This window comes from Varanus komodoensis, unplaced genomic scaffold, assembly GCF_004798865.1.
Source record: "Varanus komodoensis strain SLA01 unplaced genomic scaffold, ASM479886v1 scaffold50, whole genome shotgun sequence".
NCBI lineage: Eukaryota > Metazoa > Chordata > Lepidosauria > Squamata > Varanidae > Varanus > Varanus komodoensis.
The window spans coordinates 319039-343997 of record NW_025336088.1 but is presented as its reverse complement, the minus strand read 5'-3'; the positions used below and the strand labels follow the sequence as shown (position 1 = coordinate 343997).

General features: G+C 43.1%; 1 protein-coding gene across 1 annotated transcript in view; it reads left to right on the top strand.

The window, feature by feature from the left end:
• The first annotated feature begins 5118 nt into the window (after positions 1–5118).
• Positions 5119–24959, top strand: part of MYO1D (myosin ID) — a 154938-nt gene continuing 135097 nt past the window's right edge. The window contains exon 1 of the mRNA XM_044447106.1: positions 5119–5232. Within this exon, the coding sequence (XP_044303041.1) occupies positions 5138–5232 (95 nt within the window). The 5' untranslated portion in view covers positions 5119–5137. The remainder of the gene's footprint in view (positions 5233–24959) is intronic.

Sequence of the window (24959 nt, the reverse complement as noted above, 5' to 3'; positions counted from 1 at the left end):
ATCACCAGCCAGCTGCTAAATATTTCTTCCTTCCAAACCAAAAAGAGCCACTCCTCCTTCACAGTGCATCATGCTACTTATGCGCTAGTCTGACATTTCTTAATTGCTCCACCTTCTTAAGGGTGAAGCCCTATAATTGAACTAATAATGTGAAGTTCACCCCAGAATTCCCCTTCCCAGACTTAAAGCTTTTGCTTCTCAGTGACTGCCTGGATTATCTCTGGGCCTGTTGTCCTTGATATTTCAGCTACAAATCCAAGCCTGCCTCATCTTCCACTTCTGAATCAGAAACCAAGTCAGAAACTGCTGAAGGCTGCATCAGGGGAAGACTGGGCCCAATCCCTGCACCTTGCACTGGATTTCCTAAGACTCTAAGCTCAGAGGCTTAAGAGCACCTGCTGAGAGGGTGAGAGGATTGTTTTATTCATTAACTAGGACAATAGAGCTGTGCATTTCTAGGTCTTCAGTGTTTTTATCAGGCTTTGAGACCACAACTGATCCCAAACAACTGCCAAAACAAACAACAGTGGAGAAAATTGTCAAGTTTGTAGGGCTGGTTTCTAGTTTGGTTAACTGTTATCAACTGATCTGCAAATATCTTATAAAAGTATTTACCTTCTCCACCTTGCTACTACTTTTTACAGCTAAAACTAACAAGGCAAGGCTGCACATACTGGATAGTGTGATGTCTGCACAGGTGCACCTGTGAAAGGCCAGCAAAAATGATAATGAAAAAAAGCTGAACACAACTCTGCCATTTGCAGGGGCCAAAACTCTGTGCTTAAAAAAAAAAAGGAGGAGGAGGAGAGAGAAAGAAAGAAAAAGCTGTGGCAAATAAAAAGATGTAGTGATTATAGCAGAGCAGGGAAGATAAGACAGGGTTTGTTGCAAGGGACACTAGGGTACTTTCTGGAAGACTGGCTGGGGGGAAGTCATGGTGAATCTATTTGTCTGTCTGGCATTGTGTGGGCTTTTCTGAGAACCCTACTAAGTGGGGTTGCATGACATGACAACCCATCATGGGTGACAAGTCATAGTGTCATGTAAGCCTGGATTGTTTCCTTCAGGGTAGCTTGTTCACTGGCAAATTGAGAGCCAGTGGGATGTAGAGGTTAAGAGTGTGGATCTGGGACTCAGGTGATCCTTGCTCAGCCATGGGGCCAACTGAGTGACTTTGGGCCAGTCACAGACTCTCAACCCAACCTACCACACGGGGTTCTTGCTGTGGAGATAAGATTGAGAGCAGGCAGGGGAGAATGATGCAATCTGCTTTGTGTTCTTAAAGAAAATAAAAAACTAGATACCTCTCTACTAGACAAATAGCCTCCCTGACATGCATGGCTCATGCTAGGGGATGTGGTGACAATGAAGTGTTTTTCCATGTCATCTGAACACAAACAACTCCCCTGTGGATATCAGGAACAAGCTAGCAAACTGTTTGGAAGGAGCTGCAAAACCACCTTACAGCTCTTGCCAAGCTTGCTTGGGCTGCTTCCAGTGCCATCTGCCCCCCACCATGCTGTAGATCTTGTCCCTTTATCTCCCCCCCCCCCACCTCACATACACACTTTTTTGGAGACCACAAAATGCAGTGTCTGGTCTTCCAGCTAGTGACAGCCTGTTTAAAAAGCCCAAGTGCACACTGGAGAGATTGTCACTGGATCATCAGCCTTTAAAAAGGTGTGTTAAATGTACCAATTTTCATTTCTTTTCAGTTGCACTCACATGAGTGTATATTTGTGTACTTCTGCAGGTAGGGAGGTGTCTCCTATCAAAATGCAGCAGCCACTCCAATGAATATTGACCAAGAAAGGCTGCCAAGAACTTTATTCCTTACTCAGGTTTGTCTCAACAGTTTCTTAAAAGTCCAGAGAAACTAAAGAGTGGCTGCCAGATCCTCCCCTTTGTGACAAGATTCTCAAGTGTCAGAAAATCCCGGAATTTCAATTTGTGAGGAGGAAATAAAACTCGGGTTCATGGGAAAGATCAAGCGTCCAGACCATCTGTGGCTTTATTGTTTGACCCAGGTTCCCCGCGGGTCCGTACTCACGGTAATGAATTACCTGGCAGGCAGAGGTAAACTTGCTGCAAAACTTCAATACAACTACAGGGTATTTTTATACCCTGCTGGTCACGTACACAGGTACAGGGCAATTGATGACAGAATGCAGACATTACAATAAGGTTCTGAGGTCATCACAGAACAGATAAAGGAATGTCAATCATACAAAGACAATGAGATTACAATATTTCTAATTGCAGTGTATTGACACTTTAGTTGAGTAACTTGAACCCATCTCCAGGTCTGCTTAGACATGTAAATTCAAGCTACTGAGAAACTATTCATGAACTCATAAGCTTATCTAGACTCAGACCCTAAGTAATGTACCATTCTGAATGACCAGAGCACACGAAGCCCTCTGGGCTATCAAAACATACTTCCTGGTAAACTCTGAATTCCAGTGCCATTTTAAACAGTGACTTAGCTTGGTTTGAGGAGTAGTACAGGATTGATTCCACAATGCAAAAGCACACAGAAGCAATGTTTTTATGACAGGATTTATCCAAATTTTCCCAGCACAAGGCACTTCTTTTCTCTCGCCTTATTCCTCTTGGGCCAGGTTCCACTGAGGGTCCCCTCAGCTTTCTACCCTTTCCCTAGGTGTTGGGAAAGCTGAAAAAGTAGGGAGCTGTCAGTTTCCATTTTAAATACTTTTTTTTTTTTTTATGGGGCTCCCCATGTTTTTTCCCAAAGGGATATGGGATGCCGGTGCAGTCCATTGTAAATAGTGAGCCTTTCTTTGATGCCTAGGCCAATGCTGACTGTAGGCACACTGAGCTGGGGAATGGAGGGATGGTTGCTGTCCTGAGAGCCAACCTGCAGCAATGTTTAGGGGCTATTATTCAAGAGGCCGCCCTGTTGCTGTTGATATTTAGCAAAGAGCATGTCTCTTATGCTTTCTTCTACATTTTCTCTTGCTTAGCTTAGGAAAGGTGTTTAACTGTTTTGCTCTCCCCCTCTAATTTTAAGTCCAATTTCACAGCTAAGGGGACTATCCTCTGCAGTTTCAGCCTTCCTTTTAGCTGAAAAGGAGCTCCTTTCATTCATGGATCATGGATCATTCATGGATGTGGATCATATGGGTAGCAAGAGTTCTTTTGCTTCTTTATATGTGATGAGTATTGTAGTCATTTCATCTTGGTGAATTGCAATTTATGCTGTCAGTAAACCTTGTTTTAGCTGATCTGGACAATATTCTCTGTTTTGTAGGATATCAGGATTGATGCCTTGCTAGATTTGCATTTTCTGTATACAAATTTTGTTCCTGCACATGATTTGGTTAAGATGGTGTCTTTTAAAACTGAGTTGTAAAAGCCTATAATTCAGTCGTGCTATACCTAAATTCATTTACAGTTGCTCCTTCTGTTGGTCTTGCATAAAGAGCCCTTTGTATATCTATGCGCACAATCTTTGCCTCCAAGAGGGTTTTGACCAGCCAGATGCTTGTTTGTTGGATATTTTTCTGCCCTTCTGCTGAACCCCTGAATCTTAAGTTGGCCTGCTGTTATAGTTTGCAAGGTATTGTAAGCAGTACTGGAGTTTTAAATTTGTTTCGGTGAACTTTTTTTCCTTAACTGAGGTCAATGGCCTAAGATTCCACCCCCACCCTCCTGGTGAGTTTAGCTGCCATCTTGCCCATCTGTACCTTCAGGTTCTTAATTGTTTTGGATCTCTCCTCCCATTTGTTCTAGATGTTTGTGTACCATGGTCAAGTCTGTGCCATCCTCTTCTCCTCAACTTTGCTCTGTTGTCTTTGGCCCAAAATATGCAATCAGCTTTTATAACAAATTAACTGCATTCCTTGTGGCCTTCTCTTTAAATATTGGTGAGGTATCTTTCTGTTTAATTCAACAGGGCAGAAAAAGGATCCCAGTTTAAACTGCTATCTTGGGTTATTGCTAGTTCCACCTATTACTTAATAGATTTTTATACCAGTTGTAATACCTGACTCATCTTCAATGACATCCCCATCCCAAGTGCACTACAGAAATCTAACCTGGATGCAATTGAGGAATGTGGCATTGTGGATTGGACAACCTTTCTCTAGGTAAAGCCACAGCTACCAAACCAGTCTAAGCTGGTGTAAAATGTTGACACTGTCTGTACCTCTGCAAAAAGCGTGGGAACCTGGTGCGCTCCCAGATTGTATACCTGGCTCTTCAGAGTGAGTGTGACCTGATCCAGAGTCAGATCTAGCCCTTTGTCCAGATCAGCAGATTTCCCAACCTTTATATTTCTGTTTTATCTGGATTGAGTTTCACATCCATTTTATTACTGCCTCCAGGCACCTGGCCAGGTTTCAGCTGCCTCTCTGGTATTAGATGATGGAAGAGAGAGCAGAAGCTGTGTGTCACCTGTGTATTGATGACACTTCCGCTCAAACATGTGGGTGACTTATCTCACTGACTTCACACAGATGTTGAAAAGTATGAGGAAAAGCCATTGCCTGGCTCTTTGGAGGAAAGGCAAAATATAAACATAGCAATCCATACTTTATTCAACTATATTAATCTCTCCATATGTCTGTTTTAGATAGGGGAACATGGACTTGGTTAAACAACTTTGTTAAGGCACTTGTGGTGTAGCAATTAGTGTCAGAATAGGCACGGCGAGATGCCGGTTAAACTCTCCTCTTAGCCATGGTTCCCGTTGAACTTGGGCCGCACGTTCTCTGAAAAACCATAGAAGCGGGCTTGCGTTTCTTGGAGGAAAGGCGGGCTACAAGCCTAAGAAACACGTGCCCACGACCGGTACTGTGCAGATAATGCGTTACTCGCACACACGAGTGCGGAGGCGCGAGCGGGCCGCCAGGTGGCACTGCTGCGGCCTGGAGAGACGGTCCGGGAGCGGGCGCGGATTCCTCCCACTGCAGGAGGGGGAACGCCGCCCTCTCCCGGGCGGGATGCGCCTTCAGTCGCGAGCGGCGCCTCAGGTGAGAGGGCGGGGCTTGCGCAGCGGCGCCCCGCCCTTTTTCGCCTGTCCGCCGGGCGCTGCGCTGCCCTGCCCGACTTTCCTAGTGTTTCCGTCTTTCCCGTTGCCCGGCGGAGTGGCTTTCCGTCTCTTCCTGGCGGCGCCATGGCAGCGCAAGAGAGCCTGGAGTTCGGCAAGGCAGACTTTGTGCTCCTCGACGCCGTCTCCATGCCGGAGTTCATGGCCAATCTCCGAATAAGGTGAGGGCGGGAGCGGTCGGCGGGCGGGCGGGCGGGCGGGCGCGTCTCTCCGTGCGTGTGCCCTCTGCCCCCCACCCCGACCCTGAGGAGGAGAGAGCCCTGATTGGAGGGGCGGCAGGTGTTTCTCTTCCCCATGGGGAGGGCGTGTCCCTCTGCTCCCCCCTCAGCGGCAGGACGGGCTTTTTGGGCGATGCCAGTCTTGGAAGAGTGCGAGAGCGGATTCGCTCTCCGGACGATCTTCATGCAGAAACCCTGATGAATCAATAATGCTGGGATTTCCTTATGTAGACATGTATTGGATTGAGATGCATCGAGATCGTCTGAACACTTCACATGCATTTTCTGGTCATAATCCTTACAGTAGTCTTGTGAAATAAGTTGCTATTGGCTCCAAAATTGCAGATTTGTGTGGGGAAAGGAGGCTCACCTAAGATCACCCAATGAGTTCAACGCAGAGGTGAAATTTGATCTAGGGACTTCCTGATTCACAGCTCAGTCTCTGAGTCACTACCATGTTGAATGTGTGTAGTGTAACATTTAGTATTTCCAAGTATGGCATTTCTATTGGAATGGTGGAATTTCTATTCCCAGCTATAAGGTTTTCTAGCTATTGGCCATCAAAAATTCATTTAACCCTTATAACTAATGTACAAACATCCTGCTGGCTCACATCTAATTTCAGCCCCATCCTCTGCCATTCAGCTGTCAACATCCAGCTGCCTTGTTGCTTATTCTGCAACAACAGATATTGAGAGAACTCCTGCATCTGTACATAGACTTTCCATGGAGGCATCATGTTTAATAACTGCTAAAATGCTTATCTACAATGAATACAACTAAACCTTTATGGGGGCACATGGGTTAGACTTCATCTTTACCTCCCAGCAAGAGTTCTAGTCAGACATCCTGCCCTCATCTTTTATAACAGCAGTACTCACATACCTGTTAGAAGCATCCCAAGTCCACTTCATTGTTTAGGATTCACTATACTGTTTAAGCATCCACTGAGAAGAAGAGTCAATAGGGAACTTCTAATTAAGTCTCTGTGTTGTACATCTGAATCACAGTATCATCCAAAAGCCTGCCATCACCACCCTGGCCAACGCCCCCAACCCACCCGTGCCATCCAGATCATAAAATGTTTTGCAAGCGCACTGCAGGTACATTGCAGAAAGAAATCCATATAGTTGATTAAAATAAGTGAGCCAAGCTGCAGACTAAAGCAGGTGATCTGTGCATATTTGTATAGGTTTTCTGGGAAAATGTGATCTTGTTCCTCTGGTCAGTGTCTGTGGGGAGCATGTCTCTGTAGTCATAGAGTCTATAGTCATATTTATTCCTTGATTGGTGAAATTTATATTTTATGTAAAAGAAAAGAAGGATCATGTGTCTGGATCTTGGCTCCACCACTGTGGAACTGTTCTGTTGTGCTGAAATGTGCAATTTATTTTGAAGGGTATATGCTTTGGATGCTTTAGTTCATGCAATTCTGTTTTGAAAAGCATTTTGGCCCTCTTGTACCATCTTCCATTTCTGTCTTTTTGTATTCTAACTTTCTGTTGCTTATATTGGGGTAGTCTTTCTGCCTTTTTTCAAGTCTCTCCAATTCTTCCACAAAATTTCCAGAATCGTTAGAGTAATGGTGCTTATTCTTCCATAATGTAGAGAACTATCTGAAGGTACCTAGTGAAATTTCATCTTTGAAGCCAAGGAATGCTAAATAGCTGTCTAGTCCAACCCCCTGTTTGATGCAACAAATCTAGAGCATCCTTCCGCAGCTGTTCAGTATCTGCTTGAAGATGCTGATTTATTGAGATAACCAGATTGGAATTGGGGTAGGATTCCTATCAACTTTGCTTATAACCATTCTCTTATTTATGTATTTTATTAGATTTATAATCTTCCTTTTTTCTTTTAAAGAACTCAACAAGACTTACATCATTCTCTTCCTGCTGTTCTCAATTTTATCCCCACAACAAAAACCCTGTGAGGTATGTTGGATTGAGAGTCTGTGGCTGGCCCAGAGTCACCCAATGGGCTCTATGGCTGACCGGGGACTAGAATCCAGATTGCCTGAGTCCCAGTTCTTTACACTGCACTGGCTCTTCTGGCTTCCTGCTTAGCATCTCCTCTGCTATGAGGAGCCCAATACTTGGACCATGCAGTTTATTTTCACTGTGTGATTTCAATGCTAGTGGAGTGTAATACTGAAACTGCAATAGGTATGGCATAAAAAGTTTAGATAAATTCTTGAAGGAGATGTCTATTCATGGCTGTTAGTCACCCATGGACCTTAAATTATTTGCTTAAACAAGTTTGGGCTTAAATAACTAAAATTATCCCAAAGCAGTTGTAAGCAATAAATACAACATTGATAAAAACAAACAGGAGAGAGAAATAACAAATGTTGACACAGTATAACAAATGAAAAGAGGAAAATTGAGTTAGAAGTCAAGGTAAACAAGCAGGTCTTTAGATGGCACTAGCAGCTTATATGACTTGGCACTACTTATATATGAAGGGGGATGGAATTCCACAGCTGGGGTGCTATATTGTGAACACCCTTTTCCAAGTGGCTGCATATTGAACTCCAGGCAAATGCAGCCCTGTCAAGAGAACATCCCAATTCAGGCTTAAAATGGGGGGGGGGGGTTCATAATGGTGAAAGTCCTCCATCACATATCCTGGTCCCAAGCGGTGTAAGGCTTTATATATGAAAACAGGTACCTTGAATTGGCTCAGTAGTTCATTGCCAACCAGTGCAATCCCTTGCGATCCTGGTAGGCTGTCCCACTAAGCAACATAAGCGCAGCATTTGGGCCAGCCTCAGAGGCAGTCCTATATAAAGTGCATTGCAACAGTCAGATTCTGAGGTCACCACAGGGTGGATCCCTGTGGTCAGGCTATACTCAGAAATCGCTTAGTTGCTGAAGTTGGGAAAAGGCACTTCTCTGGAAACTGCTTGTGCTTCTGTGACAATCAGAGACCCAGGAGTACCCCCTAAAACCTGCACCTGCTCCTTCAGAGGCTGTGATGGACTCAGGAGCACCCTTTAGCTATATACTTGCTCCTTCAGAAAGAACGAGCAGGTTCCCTAATTTCTGGATACCAGAACTGTTTATCCATAGTATCAGGTCAGGATTCCATCTACTGGACTTCATCCAGCTTACACTGTATCCAGACACTAGGGCTGGGCTTGCACAGTACTTCCTGACTTGGAGGATAGAGAGATGTAAAGGTGGGTGCCATCAATGTGCTGATGATGGTTGACTTGGAATCTCCTAGGGACTCCTCCCAGGTGCATCATATTGATGTTGAATGCCACCAGGGACAGAATGGAAGCCTGAGGAACCCCACATCTACTTCATTCAATCATAAACAAATAAAATGCATTTCTATACTTCTGTTCTGTCGAGGCACCTAAGGTGGTTTACAGTTTGTTAATACAGGATTTAACTCCTTGGTCCCTGGCCTGGACTTTTCCTCTTCTGCTTTCCCTTAGGGCATATAGGTCTTTTATAGCCCCAAGGAAGGTGTGTGTGGGGTGCCATAACAGTTCTCTCAGGCTGTTGAGTGTCCCTTTGGAAGTTGATGGCATGAACATCTCCTTTTCCTTAATTGCAATAGGTCTGAGGTATGGTCACCCAATACTGTCCTCTGGACATGACCCCACAGTTCTGAGCAGAACCACTGTAACACCATCCTCCTGATGGTACCCAAAGCTGCTGAGAGATCAGAGAACCAACAACATTGCATTTCCTTGTATCTGTCCCAATAAAGATAATCTGTCAAGGAGACCAAGTCTGATTTAGTCCTATCTGTCAGGGAGACCTATGTTTCAACCCAACGTGGAAAAGGACTAAGACAATGTGTTTTTTCCAAAAGCGTCTGAAGCTTGAAAGTAGTTTCTTGAAAAGTGGGTGCACCATTCCCTTTTTCCCCAGCATCAGCCACCTATCCCTCCAGCAGTGACACTTGGGATGCCTGCTGGGCTCACCCAGTCACTCCCCTCTAACGAGTTGGTTTAGTCTTCAGGAGTATGGATGAAGAATATGAGTAGTTGTCAAGAATTACAAGTGTCATGTCTGCATCACTGGGCCTTAAAGGCACAAATTCCACAGGATTGGATGAGATGTACAGCAGACACTGTACCAGTGGTGGTGTCTATGTCAATTTAATCCCCAGAGTGCCTTGCAAATGCATCACCAGATTCAAACATGCCATTGGTGGCAGTGGATATTTAAAGATCCCAAGCCTCATGGAACAGCTCTTCTGGGTGGCTGCTCCAGAATGCAATGGAGGCAGTAAGAGAAGATGTCTTTGCAACCCTCACTGTCATGCAGTAGGCATGGAAGTATGTTGACACACATTCATGGAGAATTTTCAACCACCTATTGTCCTGCATGCTTCATTACCTGTTGCTCTGCTGAGATCCAGAGGATTCTCTGCTCCTTTTTTTGCTTCTATGTGTTGTCTTTACATTGTCAAACTGGAGACAGAAGCTTTCTTGTTTTATTGATTATTTGTAAGCTGTTCTTGGAGCTTTTTTTGTCTGAGGAGCAAGATAAACTATTGTAAACACACTTAAGACAAAACAGTAACAAAACACCCTCACATGTCTTAAAATATACACTGTTTTCAGTATTCCCAGCTTTAAGGCACTGTCTGGAACTCCCTTTTCCATAATGCCTATGCTCAATTTTCCCAACCCCACGCTTGGGCTTCCTACCTGCTCTGGATACATTTTGTTGTACTTTCAGTTGGCTGTCATCCCAGCTAAGTGGAAATTGCACATTCAAGAATGGCTTATTTCAAAGTGACAGATGGCTCACAAATGGAATGGCTGCTGCTCTTATGGCCTGCTTATTAATGTCTCTGAGCATTTGGCCAGCCATCATTGAAAACAATATGCCAGCCTGATGTCCTCTTAGTTGGGTCCAGTAGGGTAACTGGAACAATGGTAAAGAAAGCAACATGAATTCAGTTCAAATCTGATCTACTAATCCTATTAAAATACATGCTGAAAGATAAAGGTATTCTATCATGCTAACTTGTATTTGCAGAAGTTTGTATGAAGCTTCTGGCTTCATCAGACTTGTCAAATAGGCCAGGAAAATACAAGGAGGCAGGAATACAAAAAGTGTTCCCTTTGCAAGCTTGAACTTGGTTGATTTTGCTGTAGTGGCTTGATCTTCAGATCGCACTTTGAGCTGGATCTTTGGAATGATAGCCAGGTTCACGTGTGACAAGAAGACACCATGGGTGAATTTCCCCGTGCTACTGCCATCGTAGCACCAACTGCCATTTTTAATATTTAGGAGTGATGGGGCATGTTATGGCTTCTTGTTTCACGTAGACCTGGCAAGGGTGGATTTTAGTGGCTGAAAAGCTTTGCAGAACCCTTAAAACAGCCCATGGGTTCTAGGTGGCTTGTATTATGCAGTGTGTAACATACCACTCTTGGTAAGGTTGCCCATAATGAGAAGCTGAGGACTTAGATTGGCAGCCCGTCACTTGTAGGCACCACACCCACTGGAGTTTATAAGCCACAATAGAGCTGCAGTGATTGTGCACACCCGGTCAATTTTTCACTTGAAGACAAGTGGTCATCCCCCAAGTGCCTGCAATTTTTTATTTCCCAAAATGCTGGAAGCTGCCATTCTCTCCACATCAGAAGCCCCCCCCCCCCCCCCACCGGTGAGATTATTGGGATACTTTTGGAAGTAGAAAATGGTAGTAAGCAATAGCCTAAAGGAAGCACTGCTGTTGCTACCAGTTCAGGAGCAGCAAAAAAGTTTCTTCAGGAACTCTCTCTGCTCCTCAGTTGTTAAGCAACAAAATCTTCTATGAACATTTGTACAATGTTAATTTCTATCAGTCATGGGAAAGGGTAAGTGTTCTCAAATACTGACTGTAAATCCTGTAGGCTTCTGGGATTGTGTCTCGGGGGTGGGGGAAGTACTCTAAAGATGTATTCTTACAACACTGATGCACATCTAGGTCAATTAAACAAATGCTTGGCATTCTGTATTAGCTTTTTTCCTGTGTTTTAAATTTAGGATCTGATTGCTAATTTTGCAGAAATTACTGAAAATGTATAAAGAAGAGTTATAGTTATATTAATGATACAGAACATGGCAACTTGAATGTGTGACATAGCATTTTTGTTTTACTCCATAATTTATGGTAGATTAAAATCTTTTCCTTCTGTTTGCTTCTAAAATATTTAAGGAATGAATGCTATTTTTAATGATAAACTAAAGTATTAGGGGACAAAATGGATGTGGTGATCTTTTAAGCTGGCTATGAACTTACTCTTGGAACAGTAGCAGTTAAGTCTCCTGAAAGCTTTCTGCAGCAAGAGGGAATTCACATTATTATTGCCAGTGAAAAGCCAAACTCACCACAAGAATGTCCCTAGTCACCCCTGTAATTCCAAACATATTACTTCCTTTGCAAAAGCATGTGGAAATTAGGCAGGGAGACTTCCTAAAATCAGCTTACTGGTTAGAGACACGATTTAGATGGCCTGTATGCTAGAAGAGTGTGAAAACTTGGGTAAACAGAGCATTCTTATTCCCAGGTGTACTGCTTTTGCTTACATATGAACTTCCTGTGACAAAACTGAAAGGAATCTGAGCCAAAGGTGTTGCTATGAATGTATGAGAAGCCTGGCTGCAAATGGTTTGTCCTCCTTTCTTCCACTTTTGGAGGACTTTTCTCTCCTCTTCTCACACCCAGTTTCACATCAACTTCTCACATGGATTGGGTGACATGACTTTTAATTTAAAAAATCAGAGACATTGGAATGGTTCAGATGACATAACAATCCTCCATGGTTTGTTATCCTAGGTGTGTTGTTGTGTTGAGTGAACACAGCCCAGACAACCCACCCTGGAAACCCATGGGCTGTTCTAGGGTTGCTGTCACCATGAAATGCGATATCATCCACATCTACCATGGGTGTGCCCCAACATCCAGTGAGCTATCTGGTGAGAACTGAAATAATCCATCACCTCTCTTGACAAGCAACTGCCAGGTGAACCCCACTGACAGCAGCCTCCAGAAGGCCCAAGCAGAGGTTGTAGCTGCTGTTAGAAGCTTTCCATTGCCTGCAGCTGTGTACAACAGCCATTGTTGTCAATGGCTTGAGAGTAGATCTCTCTCTTGGCCTAACTTGTCCCATAGGAATGATGGGAGGATAGTAGTGTGGAGGGGCAGTGGATGTCAGCCAAAGCTCCTTGGAGGAAGACCTGGATAAAGGTAGGGGTGTGTGTGTGTGTGTGTTTTTCAAAAGGTAGACTGAATCTTGGAAGCCATTCTTAGTGTGACCCATTTTAATCTAGGCCAGATAGGGGAGAGACACACCTTTCATTGCCTCAGGAAGTGTTCTTGAGCTTGACACGTGTGAAATAGCTTTGTTGATCTTGTCAGGTGTCTCAGTGGTTTTTGGCATTGGAAATTATGGCATTGTTTCACAGTGTCTTCTATTTTCTGCTGCACTTTTAGTTTTGGGCCTCTGTTGCTCTCCGTTCTGTCAGGATGAGGCAGAAGATGCTCATCAGAGAATGCTTGCTAGGTTTCATGGAAACTGGATTGTGCTCTCTGTTCAGTGTTGGCACTGTTCTGGTTTGGCATCCATGTGAAGATCATAAAGGTCTAGCGGAAGAGATCATCCATAGCTTTGAAATGTGATGGCACTGCTATTATGGAAGAGGATCTGCATGACTGAGGTTGAATCTATACAAAAAACGGTGCTTGTGGGAACAGTTTCTCTCACAATTTCCCTCTCTATAGGTGCAGAGCTGGGTATCCAATTGGATTTGTCCCATTTTTGGGAAGCAGCTTTCTGTGGTAGTCACAGCTGTTCATCAGGCTCATTTGTACTGCAGACTCCTTTCCTTCTTGTCGAGGGGTGGGGACACTTGCAATGTAGATCCATGCTTTTGTATTCCCCTCAGTTTGCCTATGGTAATACACTCTGTGTATGCAACACGGGACAGGAAGCCTCAGTTGACGCAGAGAGCTGTAGTGTGCCATCTTATGGTACTTTGTGGTACCTGTACTTTCAGTGGAAACTTTCTGCAACTGAAAAGTTTAGGTTGGAAGCCCACACTCCCCCCTTCATACCGTACATTCCAAAGGGAGTAATTCCTGCTTTCCTCCCTCGGATTGTCTTTGACTGTCACAGCAAAACCATCACTTCACTGCTGTTGCCTTTTCTGTGAGACGCCTGAGGTTCATCTTTATCTGTTTGTCTTGGTAGTTCTTTATTCTGTGCACTTTTATTTTCATTACAACTCTCACCATCTGGAAGGCTCTCTTGAACAGCCTTTGTGGCTTTCGGGCAGATAGTGTCTGACAGTAAATTAACCTGGATTGGATGGTCACTCCCTTTGCTTGTTTTGCCTGGGTGTAGGCCACATCTTGGACTGCAGCGTGCCTTGCCAAGGTTTCCTGAACTAGGGAAAGTGGAATTGGCCTTTGTGTCTTCATCCTTAAGAGTGTGCTTTACAGGCAGCAGACCTGGTGGAACAAATAGCATTGGTTCCCAAAGCTGCCACTTAAGAAAGTCTCGCTTGCTATTTTGGGATTGACTTGTCTGAACCGGACTGTGCTATCTGGCCTTTTGAATACAAAACCTTCTGGAATCAGCTGTGTTGTGACTATTCCACCCCCACCTCTGACTCAGCTCACATAAAAGGCCAGGAAGAAGTGAACTGTACTTCTTCTTCCTCAGAAGAAGCAGCTGGAGGAGGGAACAAGCTTGATGAGCTTGTGTAGCCTTAGATGAGGTCCAGGTGATAAGCTGTACTGAAGTCAGAGATCTGTTCCCTGGTGCACACACACCCATGTCTCATTGTGAGTCCCTTCAGTGACACTCATCTAGAGAACTATCATCCTTGTTGTGCAGATTCCTGGATTCATACAGGAGTCTGTTGTACTCTTATTACTCCTATTTATTCAATGATTCTGTGCAGAGAGGAGGGACTGGGGATTTTCTTGGCATAAACCAGACGTCTACCATTATGCATGATCTCTTTCAGGATCTTGGGAAAGGAGATTTCTCCTCGTTATTGGGATTTGTTATCTAGGTGATAGATGGACAGGCCAAAATTCTTTGCATTATATCTACCTCAGGTTTGATATGGTTCACTGAATTAACTGGATCATTGAGAATGTAGGGGAACTATGTCTCAGAGCATGCTGCCCCAGGAAGCAGCATTGGAACCAGTTCTGTCACTATCCTTGGTGCTGCTCATTCATACTCATTCCATGATACATGCTGTGTCAATACCACCATTTGCTTTGTCAGCTACTCTGTTGCCTCTCTTTTCCTTGTTCTGCAGATTAGCATGACAAGGATACTGGGTTCTGCTGTTCCAATTTCTAATATCATTCAGTTAAGCTTTATAGCTATAGCCAAAATGCCTCCTGCTATGCTATAATGGGACCCAGACACAATGAAAATGCAAATGCAAATGAATAAATAATAAAATGGAAAAGAAAAGTAGTAAGAAAAAGACAGCTTACTAGTAAGTTGGATTTGTCCATTTTGGAAGTGGCTTCTCCTTTGGTCCATGCTGTCAGGCAGACTAAGTTCAGGTATCAAGATAGAAGTAAGCAGATAGAAAACTCTGACTGGTGGTAGAGCTACCCCCCGGCCCTGGCCCCAATGGCTTCTACTTTTGGGAGTGAGAAAGATGGCTATTTTGGGCACATGGTCTCAAGGGCTGCTGGCTGGTGTCCAGAACAATCAGAATCAGGAGGAGGAGAGGTGTGGGAGGGGGCCTGGGAATGTGGGCCATGCTGAGACACTGAGATGAGAGAAGGGGAAAGAAGCTTATGTCAAGGCCCAACTCCCCAGGTGGGCAGGCAGTGTCTGGGAATACCCAAGATGTACAGGTTTTGGAGGGAACTTGGAGCCAGGAGAGTTTCCCAGGCACAGGTGAGGTGAGCACGACTCTTGACCCCATGATGCAGAGTCAGCAGAGGAGGGCAGCCCAATTAGAGGAAGAGCATGTACAGAGGTGGAGTGCTTGTTTTCAGAAGCTCCCTCCTGAAGGAATGAGGCTCAGGCATGCTCATAAGGAGGAGAGCCCTGGAGGTAAATACTACTCATAGAATGGGTTCAACAACCTGCTCTGTGCCTGCTCAGAGGTTTATTCTGGGTGTTTGTGCATCTGGAAAATGCTTTGATCAATAAAGACCATTTTGCAAGAAACATCTGTGGCTTTGAATGAGCGAAGGGAGAAAACCTAGCTCTGCTAAATTCCAAGCAGGCTAAAAAACCAGATGTCATGATGATACCAGGCATTAAAGAAAAACCAAGTCCAAACAAGAAAATAGTTCAAATGATAGGGACAATGTTTTCAGCATCATATTCCATGAAAGATTCTTAATGATTCAAGGTTCAAACAGGCACGGGTCCAATTCGGATGGAGAATCCAGATGAAGAGTGCTGTGAGTGGCTTAGAGAGTGGTAAGTCAAAGCAGCAAGTCTTTTGGGTGATGAGAACAAGGTCCTAGCAAAAACTTTGTGGCTGTGGCACAATCTTAAATAGCAAGGGAGTGGCCATTGGACTTCTCCTTCTGATAAACTTACTTATAAGGATCGCTAGCTCATAAGCTGGCATTATACCTAAGAGGGTGTGTCTGTTTCACCCTCTTTAGACAGCATTCGTTTGAAAACCACTTCTTTCCGGTCTGTCTGGTTCCTACAGAGATGGTACCAACTTGCTTGGCCATAGGCATGTTATTCAAGGTCAGATTCTGCAGATGATCAGGAGCTGTTCAACTCCCTTTCCTGTGAAAGCCAGACAGAGAAAAGCTCCCACCATTCCGACATTCCAGAGCCTGAGCAACCTCAGCAAGCCGTCCCCTTCCTTGGCCTGCCATCAGATAGGAAACCAGGCCAAACTAAACTTTCTTAGACCTCAAGCATTTTGTGACTGAAGTGGTTCTTTAAACCTTCCTGGATCACTTTTGATTCTAAATTTAAAACGGCATGGTCCATAGCAGTCCTTGAGCCAATTCTGACAGTACGGGGCCAGCCATTTCATATAATGACCACGGATGCATCCAATTTGAGTTGGTGATCTCTGCTACAGCCCGCATTAAGTCCATGTAGGTAGTGCACTTAGGATTGCAATGATCCTCCCTTGAATCTGGCTCTCTTCTGATCACCAGTCTTCTTTCCTGTGCTCAGCCCTGGCTTAGGAAACAAGTCCTCGTGAATGCTCATGGGACTCCTCTTGTGCAACTCAGCAACCTTCCTCCACAGCACGTGCAGCACACGCAAAGCCTGCAGATCATATGTGGAAGCGGGACTCTGCTTGCGGAGCAGGTGGGCAGGCTTGATTCTTGGCAATCGCCCACACAAACAGTGCACTGTGAAATTAAGGAATGAGAGAATGGAGGGGGGTGAGTCTGGGGAGCTGATGGATTCCCACCCCCAAACTGGATCCCTAGCACATCCTCAGTTGCGAGCACAGACAGGGCCTCATATCAGCACTGCTGAGCTACTAGTGGTCTGCAAATAACTCATTATGTTTGAGCCGATAATTTGGAATCGAGTCATCCAGGTTGCATCAGGCAGCACAGATACAATCTGGTACTTCATCAACAAGAAAGTAGGAACTGAGCTGAGGATTCTTCTCTGTTCCTTGCAGAATCGGCGGCACTGGCACCCAGCTAGGAATGCGTGAGAAAATTTCAGCTCATTGTTAATGAGGATTTCCCCTAGTGGTGCCCTTCAGAACCAAACATGGACTAGCATGAAGTCTGTGGTTGAAATCTGAATATTTCTGTGCTTTCCGTGTGATTCATGGAAAAAGGGACATTTGACAGTATGTATATATTTTAAAAATGCACACAGTTGTGCATTTTTATATCTGGGGAAAATGCACACAGAAATGAGCATGGATTTTCAGGCAAAGAGAGAAAAAGCTTTGCAGTCTGATTTGGGCTCATCTGCGAATGATATTCTAGATGGTATTCAAACAACTTGGGGAAGCTCGAGTTCTACTGATTCATGCATGACATATGGAGCTGCTGCCCAGAAAAAACCACCTAGCTGATTAATTGTGCAGTTCTGAGCTTATCTTTCTTTAATTGAATTGGATTGCAAGGATGATGCAAAGATTCATTTTGCCAATCTGGGTCACCCACAAAGGTCTCATTGCGGCCCATGTGGGCATTGACAGCCATTCCTACGGGTCACCCCTCCTGTGTTTTCAAGACAGTCATGGTTCACTGTACTTCCATTGGAAGCGGGGAAGAGGCATGCTTGGTTGAGGCTGTGGCAGTTACCCTTCCCTTCTGCCCCAGCAGGACAGTCAGATGCAACACTTGGACCTACATAGCCTTTGCTTTGCAGTGTGATAACTCAATCTAGTTCCTACCTAACACCTGATGCATTCAGTTTTAATGAGGTGGTACAAAAACCCAGCTCTTCCCACTCCCCCAGATACAAGTAGAAGTCTTTCCAATTGTATTCTTTTCCAATTTCAATCATTTGGTTTCTTGTTCCTTGCAACATACCTAATCATTTTTGTTTACTCTTCAACATCAGGGTATTTCCTCTCTTTGCTGTGAAGGCATGTATCACCTCTATATTTTACGACAGTGTTCTTAAACCCACCATAAAAGGGATTTTTGAAGGTCTGCACAATCTGAAGCACACACATTTATAGCTCTCTAAATTCTGACTAATGTGTAACTGGTTGATTTCCATTGCAACCTTATTTGGTGCATTCCCTTTATCCATCCTCAGTCTGCCCACATTGTTATAAAAAGTTTCTTCAATGAGATGGACAGTGCACTGCAGCAAACTCTGTGCACAAGGCTTATTGGCCAAAAAAAGTATGCAGTGTCTGCATATAAATGCAAATAAATGTCATCAGAGCCCTTCGGCATCTCTAGGGTGCCATTTACAGCTGCAGAGTTTGAGTGGTAACAGCCAGTATGGACACAAATTTCTATATTAAGCATAGTGGAACACTATTATCCTGTTCAAGTAGATTCTCTCTGCCTTTGGGACTGATGCATACCATATTTCCTTGGTAGCGATCCATGTAGGTGACAAAGACAGCACTGTAGTGGACCTTCCTAGCTGCTCTATCCAATCCTCCTATGAATAGATGCTTGTTTCTTAAGTAGCACATGCCCTTGTCACTCCCTTGGGAATCCTGAAAATAGGTCCCTTCAGAGCAAACTGGGCAAACTGATGGTACAGCAAGATTTATTCTTGGGCAGAGTGGATCTGATGTTATGACAGGATGCCTTCCGCCGTTGTCCCATTCTAATGACACTCATCATTTAACTGTGGCAGAGCAATTCTGGCTGCATTCTAATAACTTCGTGGTGGCTTCATCAGGTGTGGTTCACAGCCCTCCTTATGCTTCACGCTACAACTATATCCATCTTCTGTACATTCCATATCACTTGCCCTGGGGTAGAGGATAACCCAATAACCCAACCTTCTTACTCTTCACTTCACATATATTTACTTCATATTTACTGTTCCATAAAAACCTACAAATCACCATGGCTACTTGAGCACAGGCTGCCTGCAGATCCTATACACTCATGTAGTTTTGGCTCTTTTAGGTCACTGCTGCAAGGGATGTCAGTCTGTTCAGCTGCCTGTTGCAGCTTGATTCAGAATTCCTTTTTATTGCTGAGTTCTTTGAGACGGTCTCTCTTTTCTCTACATGCATACCTAGCCACCATCACAGCTTGACCATCCATTGGCGGAAACTAGATACAACCCTCCCCACTGTAACCCCTCACATATCCCCCAGATGTGCTCTGGAGGGTTTGGGGGGATCTTCTGAAGTATATTTGGAAGGCATAGAGGAGGCTGCAGCAGGGAGAACAAGGCGATGTCCTCTTGTCAAAGCAGAGATCCACTTAACTGGCACTGGATTTAAGCCCCACTTTGAAACTTTCTGGTGGCCTTTGGAGAACTCACATCTAAACCAGTTAAGCTATTGTCGGTGTGTGCCTTATGACTTCTTACATTGAAAGTGGCATTCCAGAGCTGGGGGTCTGTTGCTCTGTGCCACGGCATTTGTGCCATGGAGTTCCACAGGGTTCCATTCTGTCCCCCATGCTCTTTGACATCAACATGAAACAGCTGGGTAGGGTCATCCGGAGGTATGGGCTGAAATGTCATTAGTATGCTGATGACACTCAGCTCTACTTCTCATTTTCATCTAACCCAGGTGAGGCAGTCACTGTCCTGAACTAGTGCCAGTGGACTGGATGAGGGCCAATAAACTGAAGTTCAGTCCGGACAAGACAAAGTTTCTGTTGGTGGGCAGCCCATTTGTCCAACCGGGAGATTTTCAACCAATCTTGGATGGGGTTGTGCTCCCCCTAAAGGATAAGGTTTGTAGCTTGGGGGGTGCACCTGGATCCTGAGCTTTCCCTTGTCTTTCAGGTGGCCTCGGTGGCTAGGAGCACCTTCTGTCAGCTTAGGCTGATTTCAAGCTACACTCCTACTTGGACAAGTGGAGCCTTGCCACAGTTTTCCACACACTGGTAACCTCTTGCCTGGATTACTGTAATGCACTCTACACTGGGCTGCCTTTGAAGACTGTCTGGACTCTTCAATCAATCAATCAATGCAAAACACAGCAGTGCAGTTACTAACTAGGGCCCGCCCTAGAAATCACATCACACTGGTTCTCTGTCAATTTCATTGGCTGCCTATTATTGCCCGGGCCCAAGTCAAAGTGCTTGTGCTAACATATAAAGGCTTGGGAGCATGATATCAGGTCATCAATGGAGGCTCTTCTTTGTGAACACCCCCCCCCCCCCAAATTGAGCTGAGGGGGAACTGGTGAGGAAAAGGCTCTTCTCGGTTGTCATACCTCATCTTTGGAATTCTCTTCCAAGGGAGATGACTTGGACCCACTTTATCTTGCTTTTGACACCAAGTCAAGACTTTATTTAGTATCTGTTTTTAGATTGGATTATTGGTTTGCTGGTTTATTGTTATTGGTCATATTGTGTTTCTTTTCTTCCTGCTTCCTATTTATATGGTCGTATTTATATTTATTTCTTATGGTTTTGTTTCTTGTTGTCATTTTTTATCTGTATTTTAAATATATTTATATTGCACTGTGAGCCGCCCAGAGAGCCTTTGGCTATGAGGCAGCACACAAATGCAACAAATAAATACATAAATCCTGGTTATAATACCAGAAATAGTCACAGAGGTCGTCAGTTCAGGCACTGTGCCAGCCTTATTGAGCTGTATCAGCTGATAGTTCCAAGAAAACTTGAACAAGACTCTGCTCTGGATGCTTCACTCAATTCACCTGCAGTACCACTGGAGTCTTAATCTCAGTGAATGCCAAATATGTTATATTGGAGGTGCCTTGCAAATATATTACAACAAGGCTAGCTTGCCTGTCACTAAGGAATTCTGCATAACCCAGCTCTGGGCAGTAATTTTTTTTTAATCTAGCAGAAATATTGTTTGCCTTCTATTCCTCACTCCCCACATCACCATCTTTTCTTCAGTTGGATTGCTAAATGTAGAGGGCATAAAGGGTATCTATTCCAACATCTTGGCTGCAGCAAGATCCCAAGTTGGAATTTGAGAGAATTCTTTACATTTAAGCCATTAATCTCTTAACTGAATTGATGAATTTAACAATGGCTTTTGATGTAAACCCCACTAAACTGTCATAAGCTAGTAATACCCAGAGGGGAAGACAATGTGATAAGGAAAAACATTCCTTACTTAATGATAGGGCCGGTGTTTTGTTCCAGACTGGGAGAGATGGTGCATGCCGTTCCTATTATTTATATTTCTTATTTCATTTCTCTGTAATAAATCTCTGAGCAGTTACAATAAATCTTGCTTATTCCTCACCCTTGAAAAGTAACTGTTTCTCATGCTACTGTTTAACTTTTTAGCAACTGCAATTGTTAGGTGAATGCAGAGTTTTTGGTTGTTTGAAAAACTAACATGTTCCTGTTGTCACCTGGGACAGAGGCTGTAGTAAAGAGTAATCATTAACCTCTTGAGCAGTTAAGCAACTTTAAAAAGCAATAAATTTATGTTGCAGGTGCACATATCTTGGTAAAAGGTGCTCCTCAAAACTCTTTCAATGTGATTAGTAGCTTGCTGTGCTTTGTTCTGAAAAGTACTCTGCTGTGACTTGGTCAATTTTTAAAAAAGAAAATTCTATCTAGAAAATGGGTTTTATTTATCATTTTACAGGTGCATGGTTCTTGCAGGGAAGGACAAGTAATTTCTGCAAAAAGTCAATGTTTCATTTGTCAGGTCTGGAGACAGTATCTATTATCTATCCCAGCCTACTTATAGTATCAAGTCAACAGAAAAAGTAATTTTCTATCTTGTTAGCAGCTTTTCATCCTTTTTACCTTCCAGGTTCAGCCCATTCTTTCTATCATGCATTTCTGTGCCTTGATGCAAGCCAATTAAGTATGCTAATTACAGAAATGTGCATGTCTCCTACCCTTTGGAGAAATCTCCCATATACCTAAGGTAACATATATAATCTCTGGCACAATTTGACCTGTATCTACAAAGGTTGTAGGCAGAGTTTTTTTTGGCAGAACCCTGGCTCTATCCCTGATTTTTACTAAGCATTATGAACATACAACATTCTTCCTTCTTTCACCTGCTCCTATTACCCAAGTGCTTTGCATAATACAGTAGGTTTGGAAATAAAGAGAAAATGCTTTAAGTATAATGAATGAATAAAGCGATTATATGGTAATATCCCAAATGAATTCTTTTGATTATCCCCAGCACTATGCAATAGAGTCCTAGGAACCAAATGAGGTGATATATTTCCTTGTTTGCTGCCTGGATGCAAACTGACAATTGAATAGTTGGCCTCATGTGGTTTTATTTTAAAATCCATTTTAAATTTGATTTGAGATTTTTCACAGAACCCCTGTGAGGCTTTTGCAGAACCCTAGGGTTCTGCAGAACACAGTTTGGAAACCCCTGCCCTACTTCATTATGGCCATAGAAAACCGCTTTGGGTATTGTTGGAGTGAGTATTGGTCTGTGTGGATTGACACACATCAGCTAAGCAATTCAGATGAAGTTATGTTGGATTGTCACGTACTTGTCACAGTGCTAAATGTCACATATCTGGGGCATGTTTGTAGCTAGATATCTGGAGATTTACAAAAATGTTTCTGTTGTTAGCTTATAAATTGATATTTTTTAAAAAAAATCCAGTTGGCAGGTTTTGTTTTTCCTGTAGCAGGAACATCATTCTGAATGAAAGATCAGTAGTGTTGCGGCCATCAAACGCAGCACAACCGCCTGCTGATGCTGGTAAGGAGAACTGCAGGCCAAATAAGCCTCACTCCGTTGGAAAGCCACATGGTATTTACATGAAGCCTTGCCTGTCCGCACCTGGTTAGTAGGAAAACATGCAGCTCTTGATAAATGGTAGGCAGGATAAATGGATAGCAAGTGAATTTCTGTCTGTATGAGCAAGTTGATTGGTCAGTGTTTTTTATCTCAGGGGAGAATAGTTTCAGTCATATAAACCTTTTGAATTTAGCAACTTGCAGTTCTTAATTTATTAATTCTGTGTTAGTGTAGCGATGATAGGAAAGTAAGCTATGGGCTTTGTATATGTGTATGAATGATTATAGAGTGCCTGTATACACAAATTCCTGGAGTATTCATTGAACTTCTGTTCTTAAAAGCTCAAAAAAATGGTTCTCTAAAGTGATTGAAATTGGTTGGCTGGAGATCTCCAAGTTTACAGCTATTTTTTCTGCTTGCAGTTGTTTGATTGTTTCCTCTAGAGAACTACAAAGGCAACTTATTCTTTTAAAGTCTTCCTTTGCTATGATTATGGATTGTTGAGTGCCAACAGTGAGGGAGGAAATACCTAATAACCCACTGTAGCTGTGCAAATACGCTGTCTGGGACAAATTATATCCAGCAAATATTTCTTCTTGTTTCAGTCTTTGCCTTGCAATGTGATGTTAATATTATCAATTCTAGATAAATAAATGCAATTCTAATTAAATAATTCATCTTAGTAATGGAAACATTTCCCACTAATCTATGATTTATGACATTGTCCTTTTTAATTAAGCACTTCCTTGATACTTAAGTTAGATTCATGCCAAATGGTTGCCTTGCACTATTTTTTAAAATAGTACTTTCATAGTGGGATATGTGCCTTGGCAGAAACATTCAATTTGCAAATGATCTCATAACCTATAATTTTTCTACGTTGTGGGCCATGTAATAGATGTACAATGGAATTATGTACAGAAAACATTGCCATTGGGTAACATGTTGATGAAAGAGCACAGATGTGTTCAGCTTACTTGAGATCTGTGCCCCTTTTCAGAGTTGAGTGTGTTCACTGAGACTTGAAAAGTATGTGAAATATTCTCTAGCTTAGTATTCTTCTTAAAATGTGGAAGCCACTGCTTGAGCAACATGATACACCAGTGTACAAAAAGCAGTCTGATCTAGAAGATTGTACACCTACTCAAAGCATAGCAGACTAGATTGGTGGGGGTGCAGAAGTATTCTAGTCCTGGAGGAGAATGACATGCCAGCCCTCAAAAAGTCTGGTTTTTACAGCTATTCAAGTCTTTGGAATGTTTATTAATGGGTCCGAGCAGATGGAATTAGAAGGCAGAAAAGAAGCCTTTTAAATGCTTTTACAGTTTGCATCAGCTTTGTGATCTGGACTGCAAGCATAAGTCTGGACTGCATAACCCAGCTGGCTGTTTTCAGTATGTGATCCCTGACGGGTGATTGGGGGATTGTGCCATGCTGGGTGAACTTGGCTATCATGGGTTGAATAACTCACAGCAAGCTGGCTGTATCATGCAGTCATGCATGTAGGCTTTGCTGGTGTTTTTTATGAAGCTAACTGCTCTCCTTTTATTTATTGCAATCAACACGCTAGAAACCATGCTTGGTTTCTTGGCCTTTAATTGTTGGGGTCTGTTTGAACTGTTGTGCTATGCAGAGTTGGCAGGGAATATGAATTATTGTGGGCTACTGTGCTTAGACCTGTTGATTTTTTTGTAACCCTACTTCCTCTGTTTGCTGGTGCTCTTAATGCTGCTTATTTGCTACAAGTCTATAAACATGAACTGATTTATTTGCATAATGGCACAAATTTAGTTTGAGGTTACTGAGGAAAAGATTAGTTGCTTGTGTGAAGTTTGGAATAAGTAAGTACAGCTGTGTTGGCTATCGGAGGACAGCCTCTTATTGTCTATATTTATTAATCACTGGATAAACAGTTATCAAATAAATGTATACTTCTCCATTTTCCCATTCTTTGTTTTGTTTTTTGTTATTGCAGTTGACATTTTAATACTGTATTTTAAATAGCAATTTCTAACATTTATATGTAAATCAGTTTGAGAATTTATTATATTAAGTGTTTAATTTTATAAATAAAAATATATAGCTTTAGAGTCTTTGAAGGACTATTTGTAGTGGAAAGGGTTGTACTCTGTTGGTAGAAGATGCTTAAGGAAGATAGAAGTTTGCAATCAAGTTTGGTCATTGTTTCCCTCTGCATAAGGGAAAGGAAAGAAAAAGGCCTCATACTGATTACTTGCTGACAATAAATTGTGACTTGTTGGGACTTGCCAGCTGATGTGTTGTTCTTCATTTTTTCAGTTAGCATTGCATCAGTTTTGTTTTGGCTTAGGCTTTTCTTTTCCAGTTTTGCCAT